The sequence below is a fragment of the Lontra canadensis genome, unplaced genomic scaffold (assembly GCF_010015895.1).
Source record: "Lontra canadensis isolate GAN:19392208 unplaced genomic scaffold, GSC_riverotter_1.0 scaffold4, whole genome shotgun sequence".
NCBI lineage: Eukaryota > Metazoa > Chordata > Mammalia > Carnivora > Mustelidae > Lontra > Lontra canadensis.
In genome coordinates, this window is record NW_022630998.1 from 19,933,424 (window position 1) to 19,956,626 (window position 23,203).

General features: G+C 37.6%; 1 protein-coding gene across 9 annotated transcripts in view; it reads left to right on the forward strand.

Moving 5' to 3' along the window:
• The window catches only part of MCTP1 (multiple C2 and transmembrane domain containing 1), a 519,900-nt gene that overhangs the window by 221,931 nt on the left and 274,766 nt on the right, over window positions 1–23,203 (forward strand). For all 9 annotated transcript variants that reach the window (XR_004381302.1, XM_032846299.1, XM_032846346.1 and 6 more), the window contains exon 2: window positions 9,290–9,404. Coding sequence is in view for 8 of the 9 variants with exons in the window: in XM_032846299.1 (XP_032702190.1) it covers window positions 9,290–9,404 (115 nt within the window). In the remaining variant the exon portion in view is untranslated. The remainder of the gene's footprint in view (window positions 1–9,289; window positions 9,405–23,203) is intronic.

Sequence of the window (23,203 nt, forward strand, 5' to 3'; positions counted from 1 at the left end):
GCTCATCACACTACATGATATATAACATCACATCACTCCCCTGCCCAGCTGTTGTCATACTTTGGTTAGTTGGTTATACACCCTGCTACAAGGTGGCATTCTACTTTCTACTGCATGTACTTTTCCCCATACTTCTGCATGTACACCCCATACTTCTGCTTAGCTACAGCACCCCTTTCTTGGTTTGGGACTATACATGGGCCATCATGGCCTCTCCAGTCTCTCTGTCATGACCCTTTGGCTTCAGCAGCCACTTTTAATTTTCTCTTCTCTTTGAACTTGATACACCTTTGACTCTTGATACACCTTTGACTCTTAATACACCTTTTGCCTAATAACACCTATGTTAATAACAACCTATCATGACTAGCCTGGTACTGTCTGCCCTTAGCTCAGAGAACCAGCTACAGGTCTAATCAGCTAGGAACAAGAGGCAAGGAAGTTAAGTTCACATCTAGCATGGGCCTCTCTTTCAGGGCAGGCTGTGGATTAGTCAGACATACATTGTGACTGACATACCTAGTGGGGCATGCCCATTGATTGCCATGGATTTTCCCCATTCTGTGTGGTTTCAGTTTCCAAAGTCATTTACTCAGTTGACCTCCAGCTATTCATAATGTTGCCATGGTAGATGAATCAGGGTGCTTCACTGAACTGAGAATACCTCAGTGGTTTTTGAGTTCTGTTTTTGAGAATTCAGTTTAAAAAATTTTTGATATGATGGAGATTTCCACTGTGCAAATATCTTCAGTGTCATAGAAACTAGGAGAGATGACTAAGTAGAAATTGGTAATGACTAAGTAGAAATCCTCAATGATGCCTCTTGATATCCTTGACAGAGTTGTTAAATTTGCAAAGTTAAAAATGTGAAAGCTTTCATGAAGTTCTAACTTTAAGTGGGTTTTGTTGAGAGACAAAGTTAGAGCTGCACTGAGCATGGCCTGAGTGTATGAATCACCTACTGAAAAACTGAGCCAACCTACAATCCATAGCACATGGCGGTTCTAGGAGCATTCAAGAAAATCTAGAATGCAGATGTTTTTCTCCCTCCCTGTATGTACACTGCTACAATACTTCACTTCCTGTTGATGGTAATGATCAACCACCCCAGCTAACAGAGTAACCCCATTTTTTGTCTATAATGGAAATCTCAAAAAAGCAAGGTGGCACTCTCAACTTTCATTCCATCAGCACCCTTATATCTTCTGGTGGAAGCTTTATTCACCTGGGTAAAAAGGCCTCCCAAGCAGCAGAGCTTGAAGTAACATGAACCCTTAGAGTGATTCCCCCAATGTGCTTCATAATTGTTTCATGATGTACATTTTAAAAGTCTGGAAATTCTATGTATATGAGCCTTTTCAAAGACTTGCTTTTATAATTAGCACAATGGGCCAGGCTAGGCTGCATATTGAGCTCATCTGAGGACCTGTTAGAGAAAATACTGCTGCCTGGGTTCTACCCCCAGAGTTTCTGGGTGCCCAGCCAAAGCCCTCAAGGTTGAAAACCAATTATATGTTTAAATGAAGGAAAGAAATGTTGGTAAATTTGACATCACCATTGAAGGTGGCTGCCCTGCTTCAAGCAAGCCAAGAACATGGAGGAAGGGCTTCTGCCAAAATAGTGGCTGGGTGGAGTAGAAGATGTGGTGCTCTAGACAAAATCCTTCCAAATACTTACTTTCAAATTCTTGGAGACCCTCTCTTCCACATTCTTTTTGACTTTCCCATAAGTGACCTGATAAAGTTCTGACTTTCACTCAGAATTTACAACTTCAAACATGGCATCTGTTTTTTGGCTTCCTCAGTCCCAAAACTTTGAGTATAGTCACAGAAACTTCCCCAATCATTTGTGGTTAGAACTCAGAATTTCAGACTTTGAGCAAGGCATTTATTTTACACTCCCACTGAAGGGGCACAAGGATTCCCTCTTCTCCATACTCTTACCAGCATTTGTTATCTTTTATTTTATTTAATAATAGCCATCCCAAAAGCATAATGTAAAATTTCATTGTGGTTTTGATTAGCTTTTCCTGATAGTGATGCTGAGCACCTTTTCAAATATCTGTTGACCATTTGTATGTCTTCCTTGGAGAAATGTCCATTCAGGTCTTTGCCCAATTTTTAGTCAGTTTGTGTGTTTTTTTACTATTGAGTTGTATGAGTTCCTCATATACTCTGGATATTAATCCTTTACTGGGTATATGATTTATAAATATTTTTCCCATTCCATAGGTTGTCTTCATTTTGCTGATTGCTTCTTTTGCTCTGCAAAAGCTTTTTAATTAGATGTAGGCCTACTGGTCTATTTCTGCTTTTGTTGCCTATGGTTTTGGTGTCATATCCAAAAATTCATTGCCAAGACCAATACTGAGGAACTTTTTCCCATGTTTTTTTTCTGGGAGTTTTAAAACTTCAGGTCTTGTAGTTAAGTCTTTCCTCCATTTTGAGCTGATTTTCACATGTGGTGTAAGGTAAGGATTAATTTCATTCTTTTGCATGTGGATATCTGGTTTTAAAAACACCATGTACTGAAGAGGCTATCCTTGCCCCACTTTGTGTTCTTGGTGCCTTTACAGAAGATTAGCTGACCTTGGGATTCTTCTCTGATGTATGAGTTTCTTTCTGGGCCTTTTATTTTTTCCATTGGTTCATGTATCTCTTTTCATGCCAGTACCATACTGTTTTGATCACTGTAGCTTTGTAGTATAGCTTGAAATCGGGAAATGTCTTGCCTCCAGATTTGTTCTTTCTCAAGATTGTGTTGGTGATTTGGGATCTTTTGTGGTTCCATATGACCCAGCAATCACACTTCTGGAAATTTGTGCAAAGGAATTTAAGTCAAGATTGTGAAGAGTTACCTGCATTCTCAAGTTTACTGTAGTATAGACAAAATATGGTTATGACCTAAATGCCCATTGATGGATGAATGGATAAAGGAAATTTATTGTTTGTATATAGTAGAATAACATTCCATCTTAAAAAAAGGGGGGGGGGCTGTTCCTGGGTGGCTCAGTGGGTTAAAGCCTCTGCCTTTGACTCAGGTCATGATCCCAGGGTCCTGGGATTGAGCCCTACATCGGACTCTCTGCTCCGCGGAGAGCCTTCTTCCTCCTCTCTCTCTCTCTGCCTGCCTCTCTGCCTACTTGTGATCTCTCTCTGTCAAATAATAATAATAATAATAATAATAATAATAATACCACACTTTTTTAAAAAAGGAAAATCTTCCATTTGTGACAACACAAATAGCCCTGAAGAACATTATGCTGAGTGAAATAAGCCAAACATAGAAAGACAAATATTGTGTGATTTCACTTACATATAGAATCTAAAATAGTCAAACTTACAGAAGCAGAGAATGGTGATTTCCAGGGGCAGGGGAGAGGGGAAAGTGGGGAGGTAGGGATGAAAGGGTACAAAGTTTCAGTTATGCAGGACCAATAAATTTTGGAGATCTGCTGTATAGCATAATGCCTTTGGCTAACAATACTATATCATATATTTAAAATTCTCTGAGGGTGGATCTCTTATTAAGTGTTCTTACCACAAACAAAAAAAATGATAATAAGAATAAAGGAGGTGGGAGGAAACTTTGGGAGGTGCTGGATATGCTGGAGGTCTTGATGGCGGTGATGGTTACACAGATGTATACTTACCCCAAACTCATCAAATTGTGTATTAAGTATGTATAGCTTTTTACACATTAATCATACCTCAATAAAGTAGTTTAAGCATAGCGACTAAGTGTGGAGCATGACAGTTTAGGGAGGAGAAGGATCCATTTGAAGTTCCCATAATAGTCACTAAATAAATATTAAATTTGAAAATAAAAAGGTGTTTAAAATGACAAAGTTTGTTTTAGAGATGTATATATACCTATCACTTGAAATATACCTTTCCTAATACATGTTAACATTTGGGGACTCGATAACATGTTTAGAAAGATACTGTATAATAAAAAAATTATATTTCTAGTATCTGTACTCAGCCTCCCAGTTTTCTTCTTGGAACCACTTCATTGAGCCTGAGGAGAGATGACTCTCTAGGTCTTCCTAAGTTCTTGACATTCTTCTTTTAGAGAGTTGGAGGTGTTGGAAGTTTCCACTGTGGTGGCTTGGAGCTTGCTTCTCCTCTCACACTTCTGGCACCACTATTCTCCCAGGGCCTCAGCTTAGACCTTCCGTGTGACTGACTCATCCGTCCATTTCCCTATCTCCCACATCTTGTCAGTTGACAAATTTAGTTGATTGAATCTCTTCAATATCTCTCAAATTCACTTTTTATTTCCATTACCACCGACCAGATCAGACCCTTGTGACTTAAACTCGAGTGTTATAAAACCTTTTAAATATCTTCTATATCCACAGGATTTCTCTTCTGTCTTCTATCCTATGGAAAGAAAAGGCCTGTTTTTTTTGTTGTTGTTTTTTTAATTTCTGTAATCTAAGCACTTAGGCCAGAGCAGGTAGATAAGAAATATTTGTTAAACAAGGCCTGATTTTACTGCTTCTCTCTTCAAAACCTGGGATGGTTTTGTGTTGCCCATGGATTGAAACTCTCCTCAGCCTGGTGTCACTGCATGTGAGTCTTCCTTTCCACCTCACACTTCCTTTCTCACACTATCCAGTGATGCCCCCTCTGGTGACTACTCACCATTGGACTCCTGCTGATTTTTCCATCCTCTCTTCTTCCAAATCTTCACTTGTCAAAGTCCTACCCGTATTTTCACACTCTGATCCATTTACCTCTCTCTGAAGCCACCTCAGTTTCTTCTCACATAATAACTGGTCTTTCTTTCCTCCTCTCCCAATGACTTAATTACTCCATTGTGGCAGTCTGTCTTTAATTAAAGGTCTTGACTGGACAGAGTTTGATTATAAGTGCCAATTTTGACTAATTGGTAATGGCAGCCTATAGCACTATATATTAGAAAAATATTCTGAGGGTATTCTTAAGTTCCTCATGACAGAAAGTGCCAAAACAGATCAGATGCCATCCCTGAGTACAGAAAAAGAGAGGAAACAATGGGGTGCCTGGGTGGCTCAGTGGGTTAAGCCTCTGCCTTTGGCTTAGGTCATGGTCACAGGGTCCTGGGATCAAGCCCCACATCAGGCTCCCTGCACAGCAGGGAGCTCTCTCTCTCTACCTGCTGTTCTGCATACTTGTGATCTCTGTCTGTCTAATAAATAAATAAAATCTTTAAAAAAAAAAGAAAGAAAGAAAAAGAGAAGAAACAAACTGCCTATGAAACCCAACTTTGTTATTTACTTCCATGTCTGTGTCTACTCAGCTAGATCATGTGTCCTTAAAGACATCTATTTTCATTGCCTCTGTCAAAATTTGTGTTCAATTTGATTCTTTAACACTCCATTCCCTGATTTTAAAAACTTGCAATATAGAATGCAAATATGACATTTGAGATAGAATGTGATAATGGACAAGAAAGATATAAGTGCTAATGAAATGACCCCTGAAGACTGGGAAGGAAGACATGGAGAACAAGAGGGGGAGGGCAGGTATTTATTCAAAGGAAATGAAATCATTATCTTGGAGAGACATCTACATTCCCAAGTTCATTACAGCATTATTCACAATAGCCAGGATACAGAAACAAATTAAATGTTTGTCATTGGATGAATGGATAAAGGAAATGTCACACACACGCACACACACATGCACACACATGCGCACACACTCACAGAAGAATATTTTTCAGGCTTTAAAAAGCCAGTAAATATAAGTCCAGTGAAGTTATCTCTTAACTGGGAGTTAAATTCTAAAACAATGAAAGTGAAAAACCTAATATTGTTAAAATTACCTTTGAAAATTCCTTCCTTGCCATATAACATAATGTACATTTTAAAATATTAACCAGGTACCTATAAATCATTAACTCTAAACTTCAAGAGGCATTGCATAGAACAATGAAAACTACCAAGTATGCAGCCAACTGAGCATTCAAACTTTTCTGCCCTTAAAATACCTGTCGAAATACTAGAGGAGGATGTAGAGTGAGTAGAAAATGTCTCTTTCCCTGTAGATTTTATTCCATTTCTTAAAAAGTGGTAAATCTATCTACAGTAAATATTTACTCATGGGCTCGTTTATTTCAAAATAATGTACATACAAGAACTTAATGAAAGGTTCAGAACATACTTGAAGCCTAACAAATGTTTTCTGGATTTTAATTTAAATTTTGCTTATTAGACTCACATTCAAACTGTTTTTCAAAAAGTTGTTTAGAAGACCTCACTTGGCTTCCTATTGTAAGGGCCTATTTAGCCAGAGCGGCCCCACCTCCGTTGAACAGCCATTTTGTTGTCTATGCAGTAAAACTTAAATTGACCCTACCCGCCACCCCCCAGGGGAACTTATTTAAAACAAGTCCCAGGTAACAAAGCCCAAATACAAGGGTGGGTCATGTCAGGTAGAGATAACAGCCAGAATGCAGGGATGAGTCGGGTCAGGTGGAGACATCCAATCAGTAGGGTGCATATACTGTCTCCCTAGCTACCAAGGAGTGTGGGCCCCGCCTTTTGGGGGCCAATTCTCACCAAGGTGATAGCCTAGTGCAAATGTCTACTATGGGGTGACTTGTAGTTCAACTGGCCGTCCATGTGTGACCTAGCATGACTGTGCAGGTTTCTCTGTGTGTTGCAATCTCATTGGCCACCTGTGTGTGGCCAGGCTCAACCACACGGCCTTTGTTCTATAAAAGTTAGTCTGTGAGTCAGGGAGGGGTCATCCTCTCTGTAAGGGGTGGCCCTGCCCGGTCTGTTTGATGGTTGGTTTGATTCTTGATGCTTGGCGGTAAATAAAGCTTTGCTTGACCTTAGCTTTGTATCAGTCTCTCTCCTTTGACCATGGACCCATTATTGGACCCAACATTGGGGACCCAACACTATCTTCCCAGGTTGGCATCTTCTCTGTGGTGCAGTGAACAGTTGTCACTCTTGCCATTTACACTAGTTATAAGACACCCTACCATAATTCTGGAAATTTATATTAAAGGGTTTTTGTTCTCCAAGCTTGAAAATTAGTAACATCCAATGTTAACTAGGATGGGGAAATACATGTCTTGTATACTTAACAATAGTAGTGTGAACTATATAAATTTTTTTGGAAAAATTCATCCTGTCAGTGAAATAAAAGTAGAAGTCCTTACAGTGGCAAGTACCAAAACCAGCTCACATGTTCCTCCATAGAGCAATAATTGAAGAAATTATGGTACCCCCACATGTGGAAAATGAGGTACCTTGAACGAAAAACTAGATAGGTCCGTATGTATTGATTAACAAAGTGCCTATGACATTTTAAAATTCAATAACTTGTGACATAATAGGCAAAATATTAGTACTATCTTTTTTTTAAAGATTTTATTTATTTACTTGACAGATAGAGATCATAAGTAGGCAGAGAGGCAGGCAGAGAGAGAGCAGGGAAGCAGGCTCATTGCTGAGCAGAGAGCCCAATGTGGGGCTCGATCCCAGGACCCTGGGATCATGACCTGAGCTTAAGGCAGAGAGTTAACCCACTGAGCCACCCAGGCGCCCCAAGTACTATATTTTTAAAAGACAGTAACTGCAACCTGAAAGAAAAATAAACCTACAGGTATCAGTGTTTATACAAGCCCTTCAAAAGTATGGAAGGATATACCCTAAATTGCTAGAATTGGTAACGCCAAGGAGGTGGGGCGAGCCAATGTTTGAGGGAAGAGCAAGACTATCATCTCACCTTTGTTCCTCTCTTGTCTCAAAGCCAGATCCAAATTAGGGGTAATAGGACTTAAAAGAAAAAGACAATTGGGAGATGGAATGGAGGTGGAAATGGAGTGGATGGGATATGGCAACTTTTCACCTGTGGTGGAGAGGGAAATGAGGAAGTCAAGGAGAACTCTATGATTTCTAGCCTGAGCCACTGCGGGCACCGTGCTTTCATACATAGGCACAGGGGTACCGTGAAGAGAAGTGAAATCTTTTTTATTGTTACCAGAGGAGAAATGAGGAGTTTGGGTTATCTGTCAAAGTTGTGCTGCTTCTTATTTTAAATGATAATTGCTCCTATAGGAAAGCTTCTTACTTGGTCTTGAAGCATGGGGGAAAAAACCTTGCTTTATAATTGTATTTCATATGAACTGTAGAAGAGCCAGACTGGCATCTACATTTTTACTTTATCCATGCGTATTATTCCAAAACAAAAGAATATCTTTTTTTTTTTTAAGATTTTATTTATTTGACACAGAGAGAGAGATCACAAGTAGGCAGAGCAGCAGGCGGGGCGGGGGGGAGGGGAAGCAGGCTCCCTGCTGAGCAGAGAGCCCGATGCGGGGGCTCGATCCCAGGACCCTGGGATCATGACCTGAGCTGAAGGCAGAGGCTTAACCCACTGAGCCACCCAGGTGCCCCAAGAATATTTCTTTTTTGAATTGGAAGAAAAATTATAGGAATGTAAAATCAAATCAAATGTGTAAAGTCAGTTTTCCTGTTGTATTCAAAGTGGCATCGAGTATAAAATATGACCTATACAATTTTTACTCTGTTTCTTTTGTGTTGTTTTAATATAGTTATTCTCCTTGCAAGTGTTTATTTAACTTAATGCTTGTAAATTAATAGTATATTGTTACAAAGATATTCTATAGGGGCAGCCTTGCAAAAATTTTTAGTTCTAGAAATAGCTTGTGCACTCTAATTCTACAGAAAGCAGTACTAGAAATTTAGCCCCACTGAGTACTTATTTCTTACAAATACTGTTGAAATGCTGGATACATTTATTTCTGTATAATTACATCATATTTTATGCCGGGAATGAAATAGTAGTGTGTAATCCATCAGTATGACCGTTTTGCATAGACAAATGAGTTAACACAGTTACCTGAATAAATCACTTTAATTTTCAGCTCACTTGTATGGAAATCGGCTGCTCTCGCATACCTTTATTCTCCATCCATTCATCACTGGTCGTATTTTTATTTCAGACACTATTCCTGTGTAGTCTTCCTTAGTTGAATTATGTGGGTTTATCCATGGAGAATGTTTTTCATATTATATTTGTTATCTCAAATCTGAGTTAAAACAAGAATTCTTATAAGTGCCATGTTTTTATTTTGACTCTAAAGAATTTCATGAATTTAAAAACTTTCAGAGAACTGGGTGATTATGGCATGGTAATGCACAAGATGATTCATTTTATTGACTAATTCTTCCAGTTTGAGAGAAGCTATATATGGTCCCCCACTGGAGGAAATAGGAAAGAGGTAATAAATTTAATATTTTGTAATATTTCTTGTTTTTCAGAAAATAAATACTGCTGGAACCAGTAATGCAGATGTCCCCCTGGCTGATCCCGGAATGTACCAATTGGACATTACATTAAGAAGGGGTCAAAGTTTAGCTGCCCGAGATCGAGGAGGTAAGAACATAAGAATAACATCACCTGGAAATTTATTCTACGTGTTTTTGGCAAATTTTGCTTTCCTTATGGTTGCTTAACTTCAAAAAAAAATCAATTTTAATATTATGATTTTTAGAAGGTTGGGTTCAACAATAAGGTTTGAAGCTTTATTTGTCCCCTGAGACCATGGAGGAAGAGGTTATGATGCAAATTCAAAAACTCTGAATTGGTCATGACCCAAACAGTATGGTCCCTACCAAACTGTTGACAAATCAGACTCCACCTTATATATTACCAGTGACATAATTGGTTAGTAGATGAGGCACATACTTGGAACCCTATCAGAAGTAAACCATTTGGCAGACCTGAAATGCTTGCTGCATAGATTTGCCGGTTAAATCTGCTGAAATTGCAGAATCCATGGCAAACATTTTGCCAAAACTTTGGAGGTTCCCACCAACGATTTTCTGAGTGTTGGTTGGAACTGGCAGTAGTCTCACAGTAGGCCATGACGGAAGAAGAGACAAGGAAAATACTCTCTGGTTTCTGGACTCCAAATCTCAGGGCAGTCTCCTGGTGAACTAGCCTTGGGCTACGTTAGGGATTCCTTGAACCCACATTGGAGGTAGCCCCAGGGATGGATCAGAGGTGGACTGTGGAGCAGCCTGTACACAGCTCAAAATCCTCGCTATTCAGGATGGGGTGGCCTGAGGGCCCTAAGGACCCACAATTCCAATTCCAAAGGAAGCTGAATTTGAGTGTAACTCCTCCAGGAAGGAAAGGAGGGAGCCCCTGAGCCTCTAACAGTTGTCAGACCACCTGAAAAGGGCTCCTGACCTCATGCAGTCTTGTTTTTCTGCTCCCACCCTATGTGACATCCACACTTCAGGTGCAGAAGAAACCAAATTAGGGTGACAGTTTATAATTCTGTCTCTTGTCTCTACAAGAATAAAATGGAGAAAATAATTTAGTATAATAGTGGGTTTTTTTAAGACTAGAAATTTTACAACTAATAGATTTAATTTTTGAGTAAAAGACAGTGAATGAAGGTGTCAAATGTTGAATTTTAACACATTTATTTTTCAAAATTAACCATCTGGTTAAGTAGCTGAAGACAAATTTTTATTGAATTGAACTGCTTGTCTCAAAAACAGTTATAATTAGATTAGAGAAAGAAAATAATGATATTAACAGTATTATTTTGTTGTATATATGTATACTACTTTTTTTTTAGTTTGAGGAGTATTCTTAGTTACATTCTGTTACATCATTTGATTTAAAACAGAATTAAATCAGCCATCAGGAGATCAAAATCTTAGTCCTAGATATGCCCTCCCAACAATGTTAAATACATATGCACATAATTATTTAATACATTGTTTGCAATTATAAAATACCTATCCATAGGAGAGGTGGTTAAATAAAATATGGTACATCCACATGATGAAATGTTATGCAGCTATAAAATGAAGAATAAGGAAAATCTCTAGGAATTGATATGACAAGAGTTATAGGGGGTGCCTGGGTGGCTCAGTTGATTAAGTCTCTGACTCTTTATTCTGTCTCAGGTCGTGATCTCAGTGTCGAGGGACTGAGCCTCTCATCAAGCTCCTTGCTCAGCATGGAGTCTGCTTGAGACAGTCTCTCCCCCTCTCCCTCAGCAACCCTCCAATAAATAAATCTTTAAAAAGAAAAAAAAAGAAAAGAGTCACAGGATATTATTAAGTGCCAAGACAAAATACAAAAGATTATTGACAGTATGGAATGAAAGAATGAAGGGAGTATTATATCTGTTCATTTGTTCAAAAAGAAATATCGGAAGTAAAATCCAGAAACTAATGACATTAATAACACACATAATGTAGGTAAGAACAGGTGTCAAGAATGAGTGATGGGAATGGGGTAAAAAGGAGGAAGAGATTTTTCTCTGAGCAAAACTTGTATAGTTCTAATCCTTTAACTATGGCAATATTTCAGAACCAACTAACTAAATAAATAAGTAAATATCAATTAGAATGTAGGAGGAACCCAAAATTGATGGTGACTAAAACCATTCCTTGGGGAATGAGGAATAAAACAACTAATCTAAGTGACCACGTAAAACAGTATTTGGATTATACACCATAAAACTCAAAACTAAACAAAACAAAAAACTCTATACATGATGTACTCTAGAGCATGACTATCAATTGTGAAACCACTTAATGTGTATAATGGGACTGAACAAATTCATAAATATATTGTAGATGATGAGAGCCAGTTTCTCCACTGTTGGAGAAAAAAGTTACAAACAGAACAAGGTAAAGCTGCAATGAACCTTCTGGTTTTAGAGACGCATCAGTATGAACTAACAGGTTGTTTTGTTTTTAAAGATTTTATTTACTTATTTAACAGAGATCACAAGCAGGCAGAGAGAGAGGAGGAAGCAGACTCCCTGCTGAGCAGAGAGCTGGATGCGGGTCTCGATCCCAGGACTCTGGGATCATGACCTGAGCCGAAGGCAGAGGCTTTAACCCACTGAGCCACCCTGGTGCCCCATGAACTAACGGTTTTTAATACATATACAGATAGACAGAAATTAAATGGGTAGAGTTGTGTGTGTGTGTGTGTGTGCACGCATGTGTGTGTTTCCTATATCTATGTGCTAAGAGGGCCTAGAAACAATTGCAAACATGTAATGACAGAGTAGCACGAGATACGTGTTGGGCCCAGATTTTAGTTTCTAAATACAATTTTCCCAAGAAAAGTAAACATTGCTCCTGGAGAAATGGTTGATTGCAGATCTAGGCCAGGGATAATACAAGATGAGCCTGAAATATTTTGCAGTTCCAGACAGTAAGGAATTAATTAAAAAAAATTGATGGCGTGATGTCAAAACAACATAGAAGCCAACTTAAAAGAGCTCCTAGTGAGCAAAATGTGAGCAATTTCATCAACAAAATAAATGATGGTAATAATGAATTCTAATCCATCAAATAATATAAATATGGGTTCATGCTGGTAAGTAAATAACCGAATAAATAAATAAGTGGGGGAGAAGGTACAGCTTTTCCTTATGGTGGAATTCCAATGAACAAATGTAGAAGGGGAAATAAAAATAGAAAATCACCTTTTAACAAACAACAGTAATATTTTCCTGGCAAAAGTCATCAATAGATGCTAAAATTATAGGTGCAAAATTGTGATGAGACATGGTATATTTGCATCATTTCAAAGCATTTCCTAACAACATACATAGGAATTACAAAGGGGGAAATAGTGACTTTACAGTGGAGAAACTTGGAAGATACCATCTTATCAATGTGTAATGAGAGAGACAACATGGACCTCCTGATATGTTCCACTGAGAAAGGCACATCATTTCTCTGACAGTCTTGTCAAAAAATGCATCAAGTCAGTGTGATCATGAGAAAACATGATCACACTGATCAGACATACTCTGCCAGTGTCTGACCTAAGTAGCAGCTGCCCTGTGGACAGGGCTGCATGATCTCATCCCACCGTTCCCTGTCTCCACAGTTGTCAGTCAGGATGGCACTGTCCGCACATGCTGTCTTTCCTACGGTTGCAAATCACTCTCAAGAGGTGTCTCTGCCTCAAAGAGGAATTTTTGAAGTCGGCACGAGGGCCATATTCTTACTAAAAATGGGAAAAAAATATTCTGTGGAAGTGAAGAATATCCCGGTGTGTTTAAAGTGCAAACTCCAATCCAACTTCACTGCTTACTTACCTGGCCTAACATTTATGAGGTTTTTATTGAGTAGATATGAGAGGAGATACTTAAACAAAGGAAACAACCTGAGTCAAGTATCAGATTGATTAAAATTGATCTTGGACCCACCTGTGAATGACAGATATGTTAAGCCTGTGATTGAATAGGTCGTATTGGGTGACTTCACACTTGTGAATTTGTATACATAGAAAACAGTTAAATGGAGATAGATCATTGGAAGGGAGAAAACAAGCTAAGAAATGCTTCAGGGATGTGTGGGTACAGTTTTGAGGCACTGAACTGGGTTTGTGGGTGGGGAAATGGAGAAGGAAAGGAAAATATCAGAGGCACCTAGGGGAATGTCTGGTAGCATCGTGAATGAGGGAGCGCAAAAGAACTATTGAGATTTAAGAGTCATAGTACCTGGGAGCCATGTGGCTTTTGGAAAAAGGTGACTGTCAGCAGAAATATTTTTATAACTCTTGGAACTAGCATAAATTGTACTTTTATCATTTATTACATTGATGCCCTCACCTACTGCCCAGCAAAACCAAATGCTTATCCCCGCTCTGTCCCATATCACCCTGGCATGGAATTAGTGGGATGGGAAATCACTTGACCATCACTGCCATAGCTAGAGTGTTGTTTGAACTTCTCATCTCCAGAATCTTCCCTCATGCATGATGGACATGGAGTTGGGCTTAGCAGTCAAAACTGGCCATTATTTTTCCATTTTTATAACCTTTTTTACAGAACAACAAAGATGACTTCTAGAAATGCTACTGCCTCTTGCTAAGTTTTATCATGTCTGCTTTAAGCAACCTGATGAACTAAAAACACATGATCTTAAAGAGACTGATGCACATAATTTCAAAGTCAAGCTCAACATTTTATTAGCTATGTGATTTGAAGTGTTATGTACAATCTCTCTGCTGCAATCATAAGGTTCCAGAGTTAGCAAATAAAAATACAGGATGCCTCATTAAATTTGAATTTTGGATGAACAACACATTACTTTTAGTATAAATACATCTCAGCTGATCCACAGTACAATGAATACAGATAATAATATTGTACTGTAACTATGTAATATATTGCTACAATGACAACATGTGACAGTTTATAAATTTATCAGAGTAACATGCCCAACTCCTCAAACTTACACAATGTTACATGTCAACTTTATTTAATAAAAAATAATAAAAATTTGTCAAATAAATAAATATATTTAATGTAATATTTAAGACATAATTTACTAAAATGTTATATATTGTTTATCTGAAATTTCAGTTTAACTGAGTTCCTTATCTTATCTGGCAGCCTTGTGACAATCACAATGTCTGGTTATTATTAGAAAAACACCATTTATATTTTAATTGGATTAGGTTTGGGGGGACCATATTATAATCTATCACATTTGAATTAATGTCCTGACATGATTATTTGCATTGTTAGAAAAGTAAGAGCTATCAGTGTACTTATGTCCGGTGATAGCAATTGCCTTTTACAATTCGATTTCTTGTAATTTGTACAGTGGAAGATGTATTAATTTCCTAGGGTTGCTTTAACAAATTAGTGCAAACTTGGTGGCTTAAAACAACAGAAATTTATTATCTCACAGCTCTGGAGTCCAGGAGTCAAGCAATCAAGGATGTGGTAGGGCAACACTCCCTCCAGAAGCCCTTGGGAAAAGTTCTTCCTGGACTCCACTAGTTTCTGTTGATCCCAGACATTCCTTGGTTTGTGGCAGCATCACTCCGACCCTGTTTCCATCCCCACAGGGAATTTCCCTCTGTCTCTCCACACCTCCAGTCTCTGCCCCTTTCTTTCATAAGGACAGTCGTTGGATTTAGTGTTTTTACCCTAAATCCAGGATGATCTCATCTCATGATTCATACCGGCAGTACACCTATAAAGACCCTATTTCCAAATAAGGTCACATTCACAGGCATGGGATTAGGACTTAGACATATATTCAGGAGAACCCAAGTAATTCCACTACAGAGGACAACTGATTCTCTTCAAATACTAGGAACAAATTTAAATAATCAAAGAAGTGATCCATGTTTTATGTCATTTAAAGACAGTCTTAGGGTGTGCCTGGGTGGCTCAGTGGGTTAAAGCCTCTGCCTTCAGCTCAGGTCATGATCCCAGAGTCTTAGGATCAAGCCCTGCATAGGGCTCTCTGCTCAGCAGGGAGCCTGCTTCCTCCTCTCTCTCTGCCTGCTTCTCTGCCTACTTGTCATCTCTGTCTGTCAAATAAATAAGGAAAATCTTAAAAAAAAAAAAATAAAGAAGGTCTTAGAAGTAAACTATGGCATTTAACATTTGAATGACACATTAGATCGTCGGCAGGGAAAAAAAAGTGATCTATGTGAATTGTTTATTGTGACTCTATCTATAACCATGTTAGAAGTCCCTATGCTGAGTAGAGTTCGAGAATTCCAGTCACTCTACTCTTGAGTGTGATGTGTCACCGCCAAAGGAAAGTTTCCGAGTGCTCTAAGAACAATGTTTTCAGGCTGGAGTAAGAATTCTAGAAACCTGGGGATGGGAAAGGATCTAGAAGGTTTAACCCTGCAAGCTCCACTTGCCTCACAGTTTAGTGAAACCTGCCTAACCAACACCTTATATCAGTAACAGCAGTAACAGACAGCCAGTTCTGAGGAAATGATTGGAAATCACTTTTTTTCCCAAAATAAATTCAATTTTACAAAACTGAAACATATTTTGTATTCTAAGTATAAACAAGCCCTTTTCAAGTTGGAGGACCTGCCAGCAATTTTGTCATTAGATGTAATTTATGAGAAGTTTTCAAGAGAGTTAGTCTCTGAGTGTGAATTATGCCTCAGGGACAATATTTGGTGTTTACATATATTTCCTCTCATCTTCACAGGATTTGGCTATAAGGGCAGCCGCCACCCCAACACATTCACCCACCTTTTGGTATATATGTATATATGTATGTATGTATCTATCTATATATGTATGTATGTATATACATACATACATATATAGATAAGTAAGCTTCTGCAGAACACATGTATTCTGTCCTGTTTTTCCCGTCTTATTTTCATAAGTGCAAAAAACATCATTCATTGACATGCAAAGATTCCCTTGCTACATGTTAATATAACTAAAGCCTTACAATTACTGAACCCTGACAATGAACTTCTACCTGAGATTTTGTAAATGACTCCAGGACTTCACCACTGTCCTAGAAAGATTTTAACACTGGTTGTTAACATTCCATTTATCCTGAGCCAGAGCAAAGAGTCTAGTAGCTCTTCCCCAGGTGGTCTGCAGCGCTGTATACACCAGGCTGTTCCTTTCTTCAAAATTCCCATGGTTGGCCAAGAAGTGACATTCTTTACCAAATACAAATCTGAAACTCTTTAAGCCACACAGCCACGACTGCACCCATCTCTGGAAAAGACTCTGAAGATAATGTTTCTGTACATGAAATACATTCATATCACATTTAACTAAATAATATCTACTTTTAAGTGTGCTATTTCTTATATTACTACGCCTACAGATTTACTTTTCTTAATTATATTTAGATAGGAAGAAGGTTCAATTCTTATTGAACCTTTGCAAGTAAGTGCATGTCACAAAAAGTAAAAGGACCCAGGAAAGGCAGTGTGTACAATATCTGATGTTGTTCTCAGGAGTCTATCCACAAAGTCAATCAATATGCATCATATTTCCCTCAGAATCTGCACAGACTTTGCCAATGGTGGGTTTTTTGGAAATCTGATTTGATTTTCTATAGATGAATTTGATTTAAAATAAACATAATTTAATTCAGCATCTGTTAACAAAAGATGATTTTAAGCTTAAGTAATTTTAAAAATGGGTCTCTGAGCTCCATTTATTAGACATTGTCCTCAATTCACCAGAGGTTAATTAGCTCATATTCATAGTTTTCCATATTCAGACTTCTTATAAATTATGTTCCTTCTTGATATTAGAATAAAGGAAATTTAATGTGTTCCTGAATTTTGATGTATTGTGCTCATAGAGAAAAATATTCTCAGAATTTAGTTATATAGTCCCTGAAATTGAATCATATGAAGTAATCAAAATTATCCTTTCCACAAATTTTGAAATGTCAAATTGGCAAAACACCCTAATTAAGAATGAGTTTACATTTTTGGTACAACTGTTTGGTATCTCCAAAACTTACAAGGTTATAGGCCCATTGAATAAGATTATTTAAAAAGAGGCATTTATTCTAATTAGCACTAATTTAGTCTTCTAAATGTGGGGTTGAGTAAAGGCCTTATATAAAATAAGCCACTAAAAAGAATACCAATATTTAAAACCATGTCTGTTCATTTCCCCAAGATCCTATTTCTTCTGTTGCTGATCTAGGTAACCTACTTGATAATCTGCTTTCACAAAATCATCTGTCTTTGGAGCAAAATAGTTCTGGAAATCCCAACTTTTAAGTCTCCTGGCACATTGATGAGGTTTTCACTCATGGTGGCAGTTTCAGCTTACACTTAGAAACCTGTACCCATGGGCTGATTCCGAGCAGTGTCAATAGTCATTTCTGTCAAGATCTGGGACTCACTGTGTAATTTTTTCAGAAGACATGTCTAGTCTTAACTTACAGTAGGGACCTTGAGACAAGCATGAGGGGAGAACAGAGGCCACCTGTTGATGACACACTGAATGCTTGTGATGAGTTTATTATAGAAACCAATCATCTCAGTATAGAAGACAGTAGACTCCCCTGCTGGAAGTGATGACATAAGCAATTGGGGATAACTATCATTTAGGTGATGGATTACCCTGAGGGGGGGAAATGTATTACATACAATGAAGACATTGGCAAATCTCCAAAGCCTTACAATCAGTACAGTAGTGTGTGCACCAAAATCAAATCCAGTTGATAAAAGCATTTTAAAACTACAAATAAAATCTTCCTCGAGGTAATTTATTGACATCCATTGTGTCATGTGCATGACTATGAACATGCTTCCCCTTATCCCAATAGGGCATGTAATAGCATATTGAAGAATAATACCTTATCATCTATACAAAATTGGCCTTGGCTAAGTCCCTATCCCAGAAAAACAGTATCCCACACCCAATATGACCCTTAGGTTCAACTGAACATCAGCCTCACAAGACTATCCAAGGCCATACTTGATATCTCTTCAGGAAGATACAGGGCAGGGACCACAACTCAACAGCAGAATGGCACAGCTATCCCTTGTTGCAGTCCACGTGGCAACCCCCACACGCCATCTGGGAGCTGTCTTCCTTGGCCCTGCAGGTGACAAGGTGCAGATGGAAGAAGACAGGATCACATTGAGCTGGTGTGAGAACCACTCTGGTATAAATGCCTCATTTCTCACAGGAGCCGGTATCTCTTATAACTACTTCATAGATGTAGCTTTTTTTTTTTTTTTTAAGATTTTATTTATTTGAGAGAGAGCATGAGCCTGGGCAGTGTTGGGGGTGGTGGGCAGAGGGAAAAGGACAAGCAGACTACCCACTGAGCAGGGAACCCAACTAGGGGCTCAATCCCAGGACCCTGAGATCACTGCCCAACTGAGGCAGATGTTTGACTGAGCTGCCCAGGTGCTCTGTAGACATAGCTATTTGTGGACATGCCCAGTTCCAAGAGTCATTACACTCAGGGAAGCCAAAAGATAGAGCTTCCTGTCACGTGTTTCTATGTCTCCTCCCATGCCAGATAAAATTCACCAACTAGGAGATCGTTTTTACCGTTTGCTTCCTAGGAACATAGTTGACATACCATCTCTTCAGTTTAATAGAGAACTAGAATAGCCTTGAGGTCATATTCTCAAGAAGAGGGAGCAAGATTGGGAAAATTAAGAAAGTACAGAGTATTCCAGTTGTGCCTAATTTTATCAGACAGTTCTTCCTTGCTCGTCAGTGTCACAGGAAGAGGTTCAAGGCGATGTGATTCCAAGCCTTTAGAGTGACCTAGGAGTTGTTTAGGAAGCACCAGAGTCAGTATAAAAAAAAAAAACGCCTTGTCAGTTTTATAAGTCTGAATTTAGGACCTGACCCTGGAGAACAGCAAAATCAGAAGAATTTTTGGTCAGGCACAGAAGTACTCAGAAAAGTTGAGAAGTAGATACAGCCTCGCCTGTGTTATTAACCAAAGTCACAGCCCTTTATAGCAACCGTAACAACAAAGGTAGAACAAGAAATCGTTTAGCTGTCTTAAGTTGTCTAGATATGACCACCTCTTACTACTCTTTCTGTTTTCTTGGTCTTTTTTTCTTTTTTTCAACAATTGACCATAGTCATAAAATACTCAAAAGCAGAATAAAAGCAGACCCTTTTTGAGAGGATGTGTTCAGTTTGGGTGAGACAAAACCTTCCATCTATCCAAAAAGTCAGTCATGCTTTACTACCTTATGTTGAGAACAGATGCTATACTCAGTGACCGTTTTTCTTTCTGGATTACCAGTCCTCTATTACACAAATCTCTTTAACAAATAATTGTATTTTTTTTTCAAATTATATCCATTGAGGTATAATTTACATAGAGTCCAAACTTACACAGTTTAATGACTTTGACAGAAAAATGTAGTCATAACTAGCACCAAATATATGTACATATATATAAAATTTCTAGCACCTCAGAAAGTTCCCTTATGATCTTTTGTGGTAAATTTTCTCCTTACACTTTAGGCAACAACTAATCTGGTATCTGTAAAAAACAATTTTAAATTTCCTCAATATGTATGTATCTTCAACATACATCTGTATATATGAAATGATAGGTGATACATTTTAGAGATTGAGTATAATTAATTTTGTAAAGCATAAGACACTCTTTTTACTTTGTTGATGTTATCCTTATAATTTGATGCTTTTTACATTTCAGATATATTTACGTGTTGACAAAATATGTAAACAAAAATTACTCAGTGACCCTGATGGAAACTATGGACTTTAAGTGAAAATGATGGATCATTGTAGATTTACTGATGGGAATGTTATCATTGTGGGGGAGGATATTGATGGTGAGGGAAGCTAGGCTTGTGTGGGGAGCAAAGAGTATAAACTCTCTTATTTTCCAGTCAACTTTGCTATGAAACTAAAACGTCTCTAAAAATCAAAGTCTATTAAAAAAAACAACACTACTCTATGGAGATCAAGTATTTTGCTCTGTCTCCATTTTAATTTAGCATAAGTATATAAAGTAATACAACTATGGGTGATACTAGAACTTTACTGGAACTGTAAAATTTTATTCAAGGAAGAATCCAAGTGGAATAGCATGCAGCATTGTCTGAAGTTTAAAACAGCTATCCTTTCAAAATCACAATGAGATACCACCTTAGACTGGTCAGAACAGCTACAATCAAAAAGATAAGAAATAAATGTTGGCAAAGATGTAGGAAAAAAGGAGCCCTTGCACATGGTTGGTGGGAATGTAAATTGGTGCAGCCACTATGAAAAATAGTATGAAATTTCCTCGAAAAATGAAAAAAAAATAGAACTACCATATGATGCAATAATTCCACTATTGGGTATTTAGTTGAAGAAAATGAAAACACTAATTCAAAGAGACGTATGCACCCCTATATTTATTGCAGAATTATTTACAATAGCCAAGATACGGAAGTAAATAAATGAATGAATAAACATGTGGGGTGTGTGTGGGTGTGTGTGTGTGTGTTTAATGAGTACTATTCAGCTATAAAAAAAAGAATGAGATCTTGCCATTTGCAACAACATGGATGGACCGAGAGGATATTATGCTAAATCAGACAGAGAAAGACAAGTACCATGTGATTTCACTTATACATGGAGTCTTAAAAAAAACAAACAAAGAAATAAACAGATGCTTAAATACAGAGAACAAACTGGTTGTTTCCAGAGGGGAAGTGTGCTGGAAAATGGGAGAAATAGATAAAGGAGATTAAGAAGTACCAACTTCCAGTTATAAAATAAATAAGCCATGGAGATGAAAAGTACCGCATAGGGAATATGTTGTTAATATTGTAATAACGTTTGGTGACAGATGGTGACTACAGTTATGATGACCACTGCGCAAAGACTCATTGAATCAATATGGTGTTTCACCTGAAACTAATATAACACTGTATGCTTATTATACATCAATAAATAAATAAATAAATAAATAACCCAGAATGTAATATAAGAAAACAAGGAGATAGAAATTCTGCAACTGGGACTGAGAGATGTGGGAAAAGAATAATAAATCTCATTTATGAATTTCCATGGAATAGAGGAGGAGAAATAGTTACCGAGTTAATGGAGGATAATTTTTCAATTCCGACGAAGGATATAAATCCGTAAGTGTCCAAAATATGACTTCTAGCAAGCTTGATAAATAACAAAACTCTAGATCCAGATACATTATAGTAAAACTCCAGAACACAAAGGCAAAAATATTTTAAAAGCAGCTTAAGGAAAAAAAAGATCTACACACAAATGACAATTCGACTGCAGGTTTCACAATAAGGACTCAGAAAACATAGTTATCAAAAATCTCTGTGGGGGCGCCTGGGTGGCTCAGTGGGTTAAAGCCTCTGCCTTCGGCTCAGGTCATGATCTCAGGGTCCTGGGATCGAGCCCCACATTGGGCTCTCTGCTCAGCAGGGAGCCTACTTCCTCCTCTCTCTCTTTGCCTCTCTGCCTCCCTGTGATCTCTGTCAAATAAATAAATAAAATCTTTAAAAAAATAAAATTAAAAAAACTCTGTGAAGGGCTGAAAGAATCTATCAATCTGGAATTAGAAAATAATTGTACACTTCGAGTTATCTACCTAGCAAAATAATCTTCTGAGACTGAAGGCAGAATAAAGCTATTTTGAAATTTGTATCTGAGAGAATTTGCCACTGCCAAGCTTCACCCAAAGATCTTCTGAAAAATGACTTCAGGAAGAAGAATCTCGGACATGAGGTCTAGTGAGTAACAGTGAGCAAAGGAATTGGTAAACATACAGGTAACATTAAATAAGCATTATATGAAGTAAAACTTGTTAAGGTATGTGATTTTTTTTTAAAGGACTAAATGAAAATACTGGGTAACAACTTATGAGTCAGGAGTGGAGGGTTTAAGAAATATTCTACAACAAGATGTAATGAGCACTGGGGGTTACATAAGAGTGATGAATCACTGAACTCTGCCGCTGAAACTAACAATACACTATATGTTAATTAATTTAAATTAAAAAATGAAAAGAAGAAAGAAATATTCTACAGACTGTATTAGTCAGCAGAGGAGCAGGTATGATCTTCAGAACTGTTGATATAAGGAGGTATGTTAAACTTGTCAAGAATAACTAGTAAACGGATGGAAATAGAATGCCTGGGGCTCCTGGGTGCCTCAGTCAGTTAAACGTCTGCCTTCAGTTCAGGTCATGATCCCAGAGTTATACATTGGGCTCCCCGTTCAGCAGGGAGTCTGCTTCTGCCTCTGCCCATCCCTCCTGCTTTTGCACTCTCTCACTCTCAAATAACTAAATAAAATCTTTAGAAAAATGTAGACCTTAAAAATTTGCAGAGAGGTAAAATAAAATTTTTTAAAAAATACAAGAAAAACCTATTTTTTAAATAAAGATGCTACTTATTCTAATTCAGTTTAATTGCATACATATTTATATCCACAGTCTTAAATTTTAGTGATAATTTACCCATTCCATAAGACAAGTATACAAATTTTCCCATTAATTAGACCTCTTATTATAAAATCAATCTGATTTACATGGACTAAGTGTTATGTTATATATCTTGCTCTGATATAGACAAAGAGAATACATTTAGCTGTCTATTTAGCCAAATTTAATAAACAATTTAAGTCGTTCAAGTATTTTCGGTGATCAAGCAAATTAAGAGTCTTCAATTATAATAGTCAACTTTAAGAACTTTTTAATAACTGCTTAATATTTATTTACCACGTAATACTATCTTTAACTCTTGGTTTAAAATCTTAAAAGACAAAAAGTTTTTTATTTTATTTTATTTTATTTTTTATTTTTTATAAACATATATTTTTATCCCCAGGGGTACAGGTCTGTGAATTGCCAGGTTTACACACTTCACACACTCACCATAGCACATACCTTCCCCAGTGTCCATAA